The sequence below is a fragment of the Salvelinus alpinus genome, chromosome 3 (assembly GCF_045679555.1).
Source record: "Salvelinus alpinus chromosome 3, SLU_Salpinus.1, whole genome shotgun sequence".
NCBI lineage: Eukaryota > Metazoa > Chordata > Actinopteri > Salmoniformes > Salmonidae > Salvelinus > Salvelinus alpinus.
The window spans coordinates 53,270,949-53,284,550 of NC_092088.1; the positions used below are offsets into that span (position 1 = coordinate 53,270,949).

Consider the following 13,602-nt stretch of genomic DNA (forward strand, 5'->3'; position numbering starts at 1 on the left):
GTTTTGTTTAATCAAGTCTGATCTCAACCATGGGATGCAGAGATTAACTTTCATTTGAAGGCATAATACATTTTTGCACTTCTTGACCAAAAATCTAAAACAGAGAGAGCCTGAGTGATTATGTTTTAAAGACGAGACAAACGAGCTTGCAGGTCTTTGTTTTAATACTCAAACAAGGGATCCACAAGACACAGAGAAATGTTTAGAATGTACAGTACGTTGGCTACATAGGCAGGCTAATTATTGGCAAAATATCTGATCGGTCAAAAGACCAGTTAGTGTCGAAATATTAGAATTGGCAACCATTGCATTGTGAATATAGACACAATTGATGATTCCTTAACCTTATATTCAATGCCAAGAAGCTTAATGTATAATGTAGTAGCGTCACTGTAAATCCTTCAGGAATGAATCTCAGTGCATTACTGCATAAAGACCTCAAATTGATATTGAATAGCCCATGGGCATAGGGTAGTACCCATCCAACTCTGAACATATCCATCAATAAATGTTAGCTTTGTTGAGACCTCAAATCCCCCTACCAGTAATTCCATTTTAAAGTCATAAATATCTATATTAGATAATTATCTGTGTTGACTAACTCTAGAGACATGCCTCAGGGTGCCTCACTTCTCTGATTCTAGATCTTACTAGATCTAATTGTGAGATTCAGTTACATTAACATTATAGCATATAATAGCTATCTGATGTTGCTGCTCCTAAGTCTGATTTCTAGCCTAAAATCATATTTCTCTCCAAAGCTTCATTTTGCATCAGCTCTTCAAGTGAACAATAAAAACACAACTGAATTTCTGGCAAGAGGTGTTGATGAAACGTGTTCTGTAGGTCACGAGTTGATGTCATTGCCATAATGTGATAATACTTGTAACTTAATCAAACTTACAGCATAGAAAAATCACATAATGATGTTTGATTCATAGTTGAAGTACTATAGACAAACAGCAGTCACTCCCACACAGACAACTTGTCTAAAAATGGTTCCCGAACCTCATCATCCATTTGACTTGATGACGTCAAATTCCTGGAACAACTAAGGTCGATGCTTATCTAACAACCAACACGCCCGGAAACATCAGTGCTTTCACCTGCTAATAAGCTACATGATACCTACAGTGCAATGGAGCTCCCCTGCTCTTTCTCCTTGGCTACACACCCTATTTTCATTGCAGTACCCACTACTATAGACCCTGTTGCCTACATCTTGGTGGGAGATGATTTGTCTCCAGCTCTCAGCCCCAGGATATGATCTAGTGACACAGTGCTCATTGTTTTTACATTGCTGAATAAATCTGTAGTGGGAAACTAAGTTCAGCAGCTGTTTCCTATATTTCTGTGTTTCTAACGATAGCGACGGGCTATCTGTTTGAATGCAAGTGTGGTTGGATGGCATATGGCCCCTATAATTTCAGAGTGAGTAAGAAACGGAGCATTCAACCGTGGAGGTAAATCTTACTCTTGTGTTCAGGGGCCTCTGCAATATTCAATGAGACCAAGCTGGAAATGCGCGGCATTAAAATCAAATCATCTCTTCCAAGGTTAGAAGATGGATCTGCAGCTTTCAGGCTGTGCTGAGTGTTATTATTGATGCGCACACTGTTAGGTAAAATGGTGAAGGCTTTTAAGTTATACTGTATGTAAGGATGATATGGGGCTATCAATCTAAATTTCAGTACGGCAAAAGGGATCATTTGGAAGGTAATGACAACAATTTACAGATGAGGACAAGCATATATAGCGTAACCATGACAGATGTCATGCGTGAATAGTCATGTGATATGTGAAAGAGCTATACTGTGCCTTTCTTAGCCATTAAGATGGAGCACTTACTTATGAGTAACCATGATGAACGACATAGCAATTCAGATTTTTCAGGGGGTGCTGCAGCACCCTCAGCACCCCTACTTCCCACGGCTATGGTGAACCATTCAAGCCTGTGTACTTGAGTTTGGACTCCCTACTCTTATGTTGTTATAGGATTATTTTGGGAAATGCATTCAATCTCTATTTTCTTTATACTAATTTCCTTCTCCTCTCCTTCCCCCCTCTTTCTATCTCTATGCAGGCTGTGGAAACCAACCTGGCATCCAAGGACAGCCATTGGGTTTATGCCAATGAGGTGAGATCAATACTGCATTATTATATTTATACATCACATTTCTTCAGTTTGCTTCATTGCAGTTGCATTTGCTGCGGATAGACATGGATTAAAACCAATAACACTTTCACTCTGACTTCTTCCATATTTAGACTCATAAACAGTATAAATGCTCTCACACCATGCCACTTTGTTTCTATCTGAGGGGTTTTATACATTATTGACCAAATAATTATTAGTTATTGCATTCACAGCACTTCGGAAGCCAAAGCTGTTTTTTTACCTGTTTCTTTGTTGATCTGACATTGCGTAAATGGGCTTCCAAATGGGCTTTAACATCAATATATGCCAAGCACTTTGTGAATACCAAACACTGTGCTCTGTGCCATGCCTGAGACCAGCTGGGCACTTTTGCATTGATTCAGGCTGATTTGCTGAGAAGGACCATAAGTCCTCTGATGTGCCAATGCTAATGGGAAAAAAGCATGTTTCTAACGTACCTTGATGTCTTTTTATTAGAGTTTATGTGCTTCCAGAGTACACTTTTAAGTTGACCTAACCACCAACCACAGTGAACTCACACACACAAACGCACAAATGTACGCTCACACAGACACATGGGTCTTTCTAATAAACTAGGGTACCAGTGAGCATTTATTTTTTTCTGTTTGGAGCTATTACAAAGTCATTAATAATAATTTGCCTTTTTTATTGTGAGTACATTAAGATACAGTATAAAGAGGGAACATAGATACATTCAATGTAATTCATGAGTTGAATCAAAACCTACAGCATGTTTAAACCCATTCTCATGCTTGGAGTCTTCACAAATTTGAGATAAAACACTACCTTGCTTTCCTTGCATTTATGATACAGTTTGTTGTTATATCATATACTAAGCATTTAACAAATACAGTTGAAGTCAGAAGTTTACATAGACTTAGGTTGGAGTCATTAAAACTCGTTTTTCAACAACTCCACAAATTTCTTGTTAACAAACTATAGTTTTGGCAAGTCGGTTTGGACATCTTTGTGCAAAACACAAGTAATTTTTCCAACAATTGTTTACAGACAGATTATTTCACTTATAATTCACTGTATCACAATTCCAGTGTGTCAGAAGTTTACATACACTAAGTTGACTGTGCCTTTAAACAGCTTGTAAAATTCCATAAAATGATGTCATGGCTTTAGAAGCTTCTGATAGACTAATTGACATCATTTGAGACAATTGGAGGTGTACCTGTGGATGTATTTCAAGGCCTACCTTCAAACTCAGTGCCTCTTTGCTTGACATCATGGGAAAATCTAAAGAAATCAGCCAAGACCTCAGAAAAATAATTGTAGACCTCCACAAGTCTGGTTCATCCCTGGGAGCAATTTCCAAACGCCTGAAGGTACCACGTTCATCTGACAAACAATAGTACGCAAGTATAAACACCATGGGACCACGCAGCCGTCATACCGCTCAGGAAGGAGACGCGTTCTGTCTCCTAGAGATGAACGTACTTTGTAGCGAAAAGTGCAAATCAATCCCAGAACAACAGCAAAGGACCCTGTGAAGATGCTGGAGTTAAGAGGTACAAAAGTATCTATATCCACAGTAAAATAAGTTTATTTCGACATAACTTGAAAGGTCGCTCAGCAAGTAAGAAGCCACTGCTCCAAAACCACCATAAAAAATAAATAATAAAGTCAAGGTATTGGAGTGGCCATCACAAAGCCCTGACTTCAATCCTATAGAAAATTTGTGGACATAACTGAAAAAGCGTGTACGAGCAAAGAGACCTAAAACCTGACTCAGTTACCCTAGCTCTGTCAAAAGGAATGGGCCAAAATTCACCCAACTTATTGTGGGAAGCTTATGGAAGGCTACCCAAAACGTTTGACCCAAGTTAAACAATGTAAAGGCAATGCTACCAAGTACTAATTGAGTAAACTTCTGACCCACTGGGAATGTGATGAAAGAAATAAAAGCTGAAAGAAATTATTCTCTCTACTATTATTCTGACATTTCACATTCTTAAAATAAAGTGGTGATCATAACTGACCTAAAACAGGGATTTTTTACTAGGATTAAATGTCAAGAATTGTCAAAAACTGAGTTTAAATGTATTTGGCTAAGGTGTATGTAAACTTCCGGCTTCAACTGTAAATTACACATTGACCTTGGTCCTGTGAAATTCCTGGATATTGCTGTCGGACTCTTTTCTTGTAACTTCCGGCGCCGACAGAGATGGCCGCCTCGCTTGGCGTTCCTAGGAAACTATGCAGTATTTTGTTTTTTTATGTGTTATTTCTTACATTGTTACCCCAGGAAATCTTACGTTTTATTACATACAGTCGGGAGGAACTATTGGATTAAAAGAGCAACGTCAACTCACCAACATTACCAGGAATACGACTTTCCCGAAGCGGATCCTCTGTTTGGCCCACCATCCAGGACAATGGATCGGATCCCAGCCGGTGACCCAAAACAACGGCGCCGCAGAAAGGGCAGACGGAGCGGTCTTCTGGTCAGGCTCCGTAGACTGACACATCGCGCACCGCTCCCGAGCATATTACTCGCCAATGTCAGGTCTCTTGACAACAAGGTAGACGAAAGGGTTGCCTTCCAGAGAGACATCAGAGACAGTAACGTTCTTTGTTTCACGGAAACATGGCTCACTCGAGACACTCTATCGGAGTCGGTACAGCCACCTGGTTTCTTCACGCATCGCGCTGACAGAAACAAGCATCTCTCTGGTAAGAAGGGCGGGGGGTTATGCCTGATGATTAACGAGACGTGGTGTGATCATAACAACATACAGGAACTCAAGTCCTTTCGTTCACCGGACTTCCTCACAATCAAATGCCGACCACATTATCTACCAAGAGAATTCTCTTCGATCATAATCACAGTCGTGTATATTCCCCCCAAGCAGACACATCGAAGGCACTGATGAACGAACTTCATTTGACTCTATGTAAACTGGAAACCACATATCCTGAGGCTGATTTTATTGTATCTGGGGATTTTAACAAGGCTAATCTGAAAACAAGGCTCCCTAAATTTAATCAGCATATCGATTGTGCGACCAGGGCTGGCAAAACCCTGGATCATTGTTTGCTTCGATCACGTGGACTGGGATATGTTCCGCATAGCGTCGAACAACAACATTGATGAATACGCTGATTCGGTGAGCAAGTTTATTAGCAAGTGCATCGGTAATTTTGTAACCACAGTGTCTATTAAAACATTCCCCAACCAGAAACCGTGGATTGATGGCAGCATTCGCGCAAAACTTAAAGCGCAAACCACTGTTTTTAATCAGGGCAAGGTGACCGGAAACATGACCGAATACAAACGTTGTAGCTATTCCCTCTGCAAGGCAATCAAACAAGCTAAGCATCAGTATAGAGACAAAGTAGAGTCGCAATTCAATGGCTCAGACACGGGAGGTATGTGGCAGGGTCTACAGTCAATCACGGACTACAAAAGAAAAACCAGCCCCATCGCGGACCACGATGTCTTGCTCCCAGACAAACTAAACAACTTCTTTGCTCGCTTTGAGGACAATACAGTGCCACTGACACGGCCCGCTACGAAAACCTGCGGGCTCTCCTTCGCTGCAGCCAACGTGAGTAAAACATTTAAACGTGTTAACCCTTGCAAAGGCTGCAGGCCCAGACGGCATCCCAAGCCGCTTTCTCAGAGCATGTGCAGACCAGCTGGCTGGTGTGTTTACGGACATATTTAATCAATCCTTATCACAGTCTGCTGTTCCCACATGCTTCAAGAGGGCCACCATTGTTCCTGTTCCCAAGAAAGCTAAGGTAACTGAGCTAAATGACTATCACCCCGTAGCACTCACTTACGACATCATTAAGCGCTTTGAGAGACTAGTCAAGGACCATATCACCTCCACCCTACCTGACACCCTAGACCCACTCCAATTTGCTTACCGCCCCAATAGGTTCACAGACGACGCAATCGCAATCACACTGCACACTGCCCTATCCCATCTGGACAAGAGGAATACCTATGTAAGAATGCTGTTCATTGACTACAGCTCAGCATTTAACACCATAGTACCCTCCACACTTGTCATTAAGCTCGAAAACCTGGGTCTCGACCCCGCCCTGTGCAACTGGGTCCTGGACTTCCTGACGGGCCGCCCCCAGGTGGTGAGGGTAGGTAACAACATCTCCACCCCGCTGATCCTCAACACTGGGGCCCCACAAGGGTGCGTTCTCAGCCCTCTCCTGTACTCCCTGTTCACCCATGACTGCGTGGCCATGCACGCCTCCAACTCAATCATCAAGTTTGCAGACGACACTACAGTAGTAGGCTTGATTACCAACAACGACGAGACGGCCTACAGGGAGGAGGTGAGGGCCCTCGGAGTGTGGTATCAGGAAAATAACCTCACACTCAATGTCAACAAAACAAAGGAGATGATCGTGGACTTCAGGAAACAGCAGAAGGAGCACAGCGTGGTGATGGCGCAGCAGCGCTTCTTCAACCTCAGGAGGCTGAAGAAATCCGGCTTGTCACCAAAAACACTCACAAACTTTTACAGATGCACAATCGAGAGCATCCTGTCGGGCTGTATCACCGCCTGGTACGGCAACTGCTCCGCCCACAACCGTAAGGCTCTCCAGACGGTAGTGAGGTCTGCACAACACATCACCGGGGGAAAACTACCTGCCATCCAGGACACCTACACCACCCGATGTCACAGGAAGGCCAAAAAGATCATCAAGGACAACAACCACCCGAGCCACTGCCTGTTCACCCCGCTATCATCCAGAAGGTGAGGTCAGTACAGGTGCATCAAAGCGGGGACCGAGAGACTGAACAACAGCTTCTATCTCAAGGCCATCAGACTGTTAATTTAACAGCCATCACTAACGTTGAGTGGCTGCTGCCAATGTACTGACTCAACTCTAGCCACTTTATTAATGGAAAAATGTATGTAATTAATGTATCACTAGCCACTTTAAACAATGCCACTTTATATAATGTTTACATACCCTACATTACTCATCTCATATGTATATACTGTACTCTATACCATCTACTGCATCTTGCCTATGCCGTTCGGCCATCACTCATTCATATATTTTTATGTTCATATTTTTATTCATTTCTCAACACTTGTGTGTTTAAGGTAGTTGTGAACTTGTTCGGTTAGATTACCTGTTAGATATTACTGCATGGTCGGAATTAGAAGCACAAGCATTTCGCTACACTCGCATTAACATCTGCTTACCATGTGGATGTGACAAATAAAATTGGATTTGATTCGATTCGATTTTTTTGTATGGAGATCTCAGAAGTGTGCTGTAAACTCGTAACATTTCATATCTCCCTATGTTACGGTGTGAAAACAGTTTTCATGTGCACACATAACCAAAATAATGTATGTAATTGCAAAATCCAATGCTTTCAACAGAAAGATTAATTGTAATATCATTAATAAAACAAAAATCGATACTGTCATTAACAGGGTTCTTCAATAATTACGCATAATAGTTGTTTGATGCGCGTTTGATAGCTGTTTAGTTACAGTATGTGGGGATATTATCACACAACATAAGCTGATTCAGGAAAGGATTTTATGAATGACAGTCGAGTGATAAAGACCTTGTGTGATACTGCAAACAATTTAACAGCCAAAGTGCAGGAATTAATCTCCAGTACTGATCTCCAGGACTGACAGAACATTTTGGTCTCTATGTTGTTAGCGCGGTCAATATAATTAGCCTACTTTGTGGACAACATTAAATCAAGATTCCTAAGGTAAAATTACGGTTCGTGTACGTTTTGATTGTTTGTTTTCCAAGTTTTTGCATATAAAGCCAAAAATCTACTTAATATTTCAATGTTCAAATGTGAGTGTGGTTAAATGTGGAATGCCTGGTCAAGTGCACAGCCAACACTTGCTGTCCTTTCTAAGTTGGTCGACACCCTTCTAACTCCATTCTATTAATCTATTATCTATTCATTCATTGATTCATTTCTGCCCATACCGTGCCATAGTGGCAAGATAAGGTAAGATTTCTGCGTACTATTTAGTGTGTATTGACTTAATCAACTGCTATTACTCTAAATGCTTAGCTGACTAATATATCCTAAACCATTGGTAATCTTATTAAATTATGCTATACAGCCAAAACAACAGTATCTATTTTGCTGTGGCTGTGTCCAGCTTACATCTGTGCAAATATATGTGTGTGTAGCAATGGAATTAAACATCCAACCAGTGCCTCGATTGTCATGCTGTAGGTCCACCACACACCTGAAGGGTTGTGGGGTCCTGTCTAGAAACAACCCCTAGACACTTGTGGAGGTCTGAGAGAATTGGACAGGCGTAAGCAATACCGGCAAAATTCCATCAAGCCTATCAGAGGTTAAGGTGGAGCGCTCACCATGTCACCACCCATCAATCCCTCTCAGATTTCCAGAAGTGTCTAGACTCTGGGCAGTAGGGGCTAGGGGTTGTTTCTGGACAGGCCATGGATATTATGGTAGCTCAGTCAGTCAGTCAGTCTGGCACTGTCAAAAAAATGGGAATATCTGTCAAATATTTGCTTCCTCTGCCCTTGGAGAATCTCAATTGCATTTCCTTGATTCGTTGCATCCTCTCTCCTTGTCTCCTTCTCAAAATCCATTGGATGAGAAGGTCAGAGGTCCCTCCCCTCTCATGTTCTTATCCAATGGGTTTTGAGGAAGTGAGGAGCGAGGACGTGAGGAATGAAGGAAATGCAATTGAGATTCTCCCCTTGTTTCCTCCATTCCTCACCTCCCTCTCAAAGCACATTGGGGGAGAGGAGGGAAGGTTCCCCTCCTCATGCTCCAATGCACTTTCAAGGCAAGGAGTGGAGTAAACAAGGACAGAGGAAGCAAGAATGTGAAGTCTAGTTTGTTGATAGAACCCATTGTATTATATTATTGTATTAAATTACTATATCAACTATAATAAAATAGAAATAGTGTTTATCTTTTTCATTCTTTTGGAATGTTTAGCATGGCTATAAATGATAGAGAAGTTGACTAAAGCACAAGCAGACCTGGCTACTTGGCATGACAAAGAAACATGCAGTGTCCATGTTTCATGTGACGTTTTGAATGACATGTAGATGTTTTGTTGTTGCTAGGAGCTATGGTCTTGTGTGTATCTAGACTCTTATTCCTGTAACTGCAAGTGAAGCTGCAAGAAAATCATATTTAAGGGTGATTTTGCAAACAGTCTTTTTTGTGTCTCAGGGTTAGATTTAAGATAAAATGTTAATTTAGATTCATTTTTATTCATATACATTAAATAAAGACTAAAATAATCTTAACATTTTAACTTCTAACGTATTTCATGTCTGATTTCACTGTTTTTGTCAAGTCTCACACCCGGACTTCGGACATTCTGCAGCTATTTATTACACATCCAATAGTCTTGATAATTAGAAAATATTTAATGCACCTATTTAAAAAGAGTAAAATACATGGAAACTATATACATATACAGTATTAGATGTGCATAAGACGCTTGTTACTTTTTGTTTCGTCTCTAAGTACTGTGTCATTACCACCACGACAAGCAGATTACATGATAATAATGTTTTTTCAATAGTTTGTGTGCTTGGTTACCATGGATATGATTAGTGACAGTGGGGCACAAGGATGTCATGGAGGGAGATTACAATTTTGATGCTGGGAAATTATTGAAAAAAAAAGTTTATATAACTTCAGAAGATAATATTTTTTATTGTACATCATTACCAAAGAGGCTATAATTTCATCAAATTATGTTAGATTGTTTTTATGGACACATTGTATGCTAGCTTTTCAACTATAGTTAGCATGCTAGAATTCCTGCTATTTATGACCAAATACACATCATGAAATCTGATGGTTATGACAGAATGTATTAGTTCATACATTTTTACTTACCTTAAGACATGAAAAGACACACAAATTACATATATGATAATGGTTCATTTGAAATTGAACACTTATTTTAGGATGATTGAGGGATTTAGATGTCTATTTATGTGACTTACTATGGTTTTTACTGACTTTAATTATTTATTTTGCCCCTAAATCAACCAAGAGGACAAGGACATACAGTATATAAACAAAATCTACCAAGATCCTATAAGATACCAGGAGTATCTTAAGAAACAAAAAGAAAGATACCTTAAGAGAACAGAAAGTGGGTAAATGAAACCCATCTCACAACTTTCCCAGCGAAAAAAGTAAAAAAGGAGGAAATAGAAAATAAACCAAAGAAACAGAAAATCAACTATCCAGAAAAGAGTGGTTATGAAGTCATACCTGTCAACGAATAAACCACCACACTTAAAGCTACAGAATGATGACCTACTTCCGCTAAAATTACTCCATATCTACAGTGGCAAGAAAAAGTATGTGAACCCTTTGGAATTACCTGGATTTCTGCATAAATTGGTCATCAATTTTGATCTGATCTTCATCTAAGTCACAACAATAGTCAAATCAAATAAAACGTTATTTGTCACATACACATGGTTAGCAGATGTTAATGCGAGTGTAGTGAAATACTTGTGCTTCTAGTTCCGACCATGCAGTAATATCTAAGAAGTAATCTAACCTAACAAGTTCACAACAACTACCTTATACACACAAGTGTAAAGGAATGAATAAGAATATGTACATAAAAATATATATGGATGAGCGATGGCCGAACGGCATAAGCAAGATGCAGTAGATGATATAGAGTACAGTATATACATTTGAGATGAGTAGTGTCACAGGAAGTACTCAGGGTATGTAAACATTATGTAAAGTGGCTTAGTTTAAAGTGACTAGTGATACATTTATTACATCCCATTTTTAATTATTAAAGTGGCTAGAGATTGAGTCAGTATGTTGGCATCAGCCACTCAATGTTAGTGATGGCTGTTTAACAGTCTGAGGGCCTTGAGATATAAGCTGTTTTTCAGTCTCTCGGTCCCAGCTTTGATGCACCTGTACTGACCTCGCCTTCTGGATGATAGCAGGCTGAACAGGCAGTGGCTCGGGTGGTTGTTGTCCTTGATGGTCTTTTTGGCCTTCCTGTGACATCGGGTGGTGTAGGTGTCTTGGAGAGCATGGAGTTTTCCCCTGGTGATGCGTTGTGCAGACCTCACTACCCTCTGGAGAGCCTTACGGTTGTGGGCGGAGCAGTTGCCGTACCAGGCGGTGATACAGCCCGACAGGATGCTCTCGATTGTGCGTTTGTAAAAGTTTGTGAGTGTTTTTGGTGACAAGACAAATTTCTTCAGCCTCCTGAAGTTGAAGAGGCACTGCTGCGCCTTCTTCACCACGCTGTCTGTGTGGGTGGACCATTTCAGTTTGTCCGTGATGTGTACCCGAGGAACTTAAAACTTTCCACCTTCTCCACTACCGTCCCGTCGATGTGGATAGGGCTCTGCTGTGTTACGAATCCCTTTGGCCCGACAATCTAGGAGTGATGGTAATGGGACCCGTAACACAACTCATGCAAATTATTATCGTGACAACGTAACAGTGAGAACAAAAATAACCACAGACAACTTAATTACCGTCAAACACTAAATGTTTATTTATAAACACACGGTAAATGGGGGGAGCAGGAAAAGGGGCTGAGCGGGACCCAAGGAATGAAAGAATAATAATTCAAAACACCCCTAAGCTAGACTAGCCTACTTCACAAACAGCTAACTAACTAACCAAAAATACAGGGGGTGGTCCGCCCAGTTCTAACTAGTGTTTATATAACAAAGTTTAACTACGGGTAGTGTAGCCCAAGGGCAACTTGTCTGGTTACCCCCTTTTCCCACCATCAAACAAACACTCAAACACCATAACCAAAAACAATACTCACAGATGGGGACCAAGTGACATGTAACTGCAAAACACACAAGCGATCTACAGACAGGGGAGTAACAGCTGTTTCCTGAAGTCCACGTTTATCTCCTTTCTTTTGTTGAGATTGAGTGTGAGGTTATTTTCCTGACACCACACTCCGAAGGCCCTCACCTTCTCCCTGTAGGCCGTCTCGTTGTTGTTGGTAAGCAAGCCTACCACTGTAGTGTCATCTGCAAACTTGATGAATGAGTTGGAGGTGTGGAAGGCCACGCAGTCATGGGTGAACAGGGAGTACAGGAGAGGGCTGAGAACGCACCCTTGTGGGGCCCCAGTGTTGAGAATCAGCGGGGTGGAGATGTTGTTTCCTACCCTCACCCCCTGGGGGCGATCATTGATGCCCCACGAGGTGAGATCTTGCATGGAGCCCCAGACCGAGGGTGATTGACCGTCATCTTCAACTTCTTCCATTTTCTAATAATTGCGCCAACAGTTGTTGCCTTCTCACCAAGCTCCTTGCCTATTGTCCTGTAGCCCATCCCAGCCTTGTGCAGGTGTACAATTTTATCCCTGATGTCCTTACACAGCTCTCTGGTCTTGGCCATTGTGGAGAGGTTGGAGTCTGTTTGATTGAGTGTGTGGACAGGTGACTTTTATACAGGTAACGAGTTCAAACAGGTGCAGTTAATACAGGTAATGAGTGGAGAACAGGAGGGCTTCTTAAAGAAAAACTAACAGGTCTGTGAGAGACAGAATTCTTACTGGTTGGTAGGTGATCAAATACTTATGTCATGCAATAAAATGCAAATTAATTACTTAAAAATCATACAATGTGATTTTCTGGATTTTAGTTTTTTTGTCTCACAGTTGAAGTGTACCTATGATAAAAATTACAGACCTCTACATGCTTTGTAAGTAGGAAAACCTGCAAAATCGGCAGTGTGTGTGTGCATTTATCAGTTACATATACATGTCAGTACATGCACAAAACAAGTAGGTCACATGGGGGAGAGGTGTTGTGCCGTGAGGTGTTGCTTTATTTGTTTTTTGAAATCAGGTTTGCTTTTCGTTTGCGCTAAATAAGACGGAAGGGAGTTCCATGCATTCATGGCTCTTTATAATACTTTACATTTCCTTGCATTTGTTCTGGACCTGGGGACTGTGAAAAGACCCCTGGTGGCATATCTGGTGGGGTAAGTGTGTGTGTCAGTGCTGTGTGTAAGTTGACTTTGCAAACAATTTGGAATTTCCAACAGATTCATGTTTCTTATGAAAACAAGAAGTGATGGTCAGTCTTATCTCAACTCTTAGCCAAGAGAAACTGCCATGCATGGTAATATTAGCCCTCTCACTACAATGAAGAGCAAGACGTGCTGCTCTGTTCTGGGCCATCTGCTGCTTAACTAGGTCTTTCTTTGCAGCACTTGACAATATGACTGGACAATAGTCAAGATAAGATAAAACTAGAGCCTGCAGGACTTGCTTTGTGGAATGTGGTGTCAAAAAAGCGGAGCATCTCTTTACTACGTACAGACCTCTCCCCATCTTTACAACCATTGAATCTATATGTTTTGACCATGACATTGCGTGCAGACACACAAACAAACACACACACAGAAAGGACCATATGAATATTGACGTA

General features: G+C 41.1%; 1 protein-coding gene across 3 annotated transcripts in view; it reads left to right on the forward strand.

Annotated features, from left to right (window-relative positions):
• Positions 1–13,602, forward strand: part of LOC139570958 (glutamate receptor ionotropic, delta-1-like) — a 448,588-nt gene that overhangs the window by 323,660 nt on the left and 111,326 nt on the right. For all 3 annotated transcript variants that reach the window (XM_071393334.1, XM_071393332.1, XM_071393333.1), the window contains exon 5: positions 2,084–2,137. In XM_071393334.1, coding sequence (XP_071249435.1) covers positions 2,084–2,137 — 54 coding nt within the window. The remainder of the gene's footprint in view (positions 1–2,083; positions 2,138–13,602) is intronic.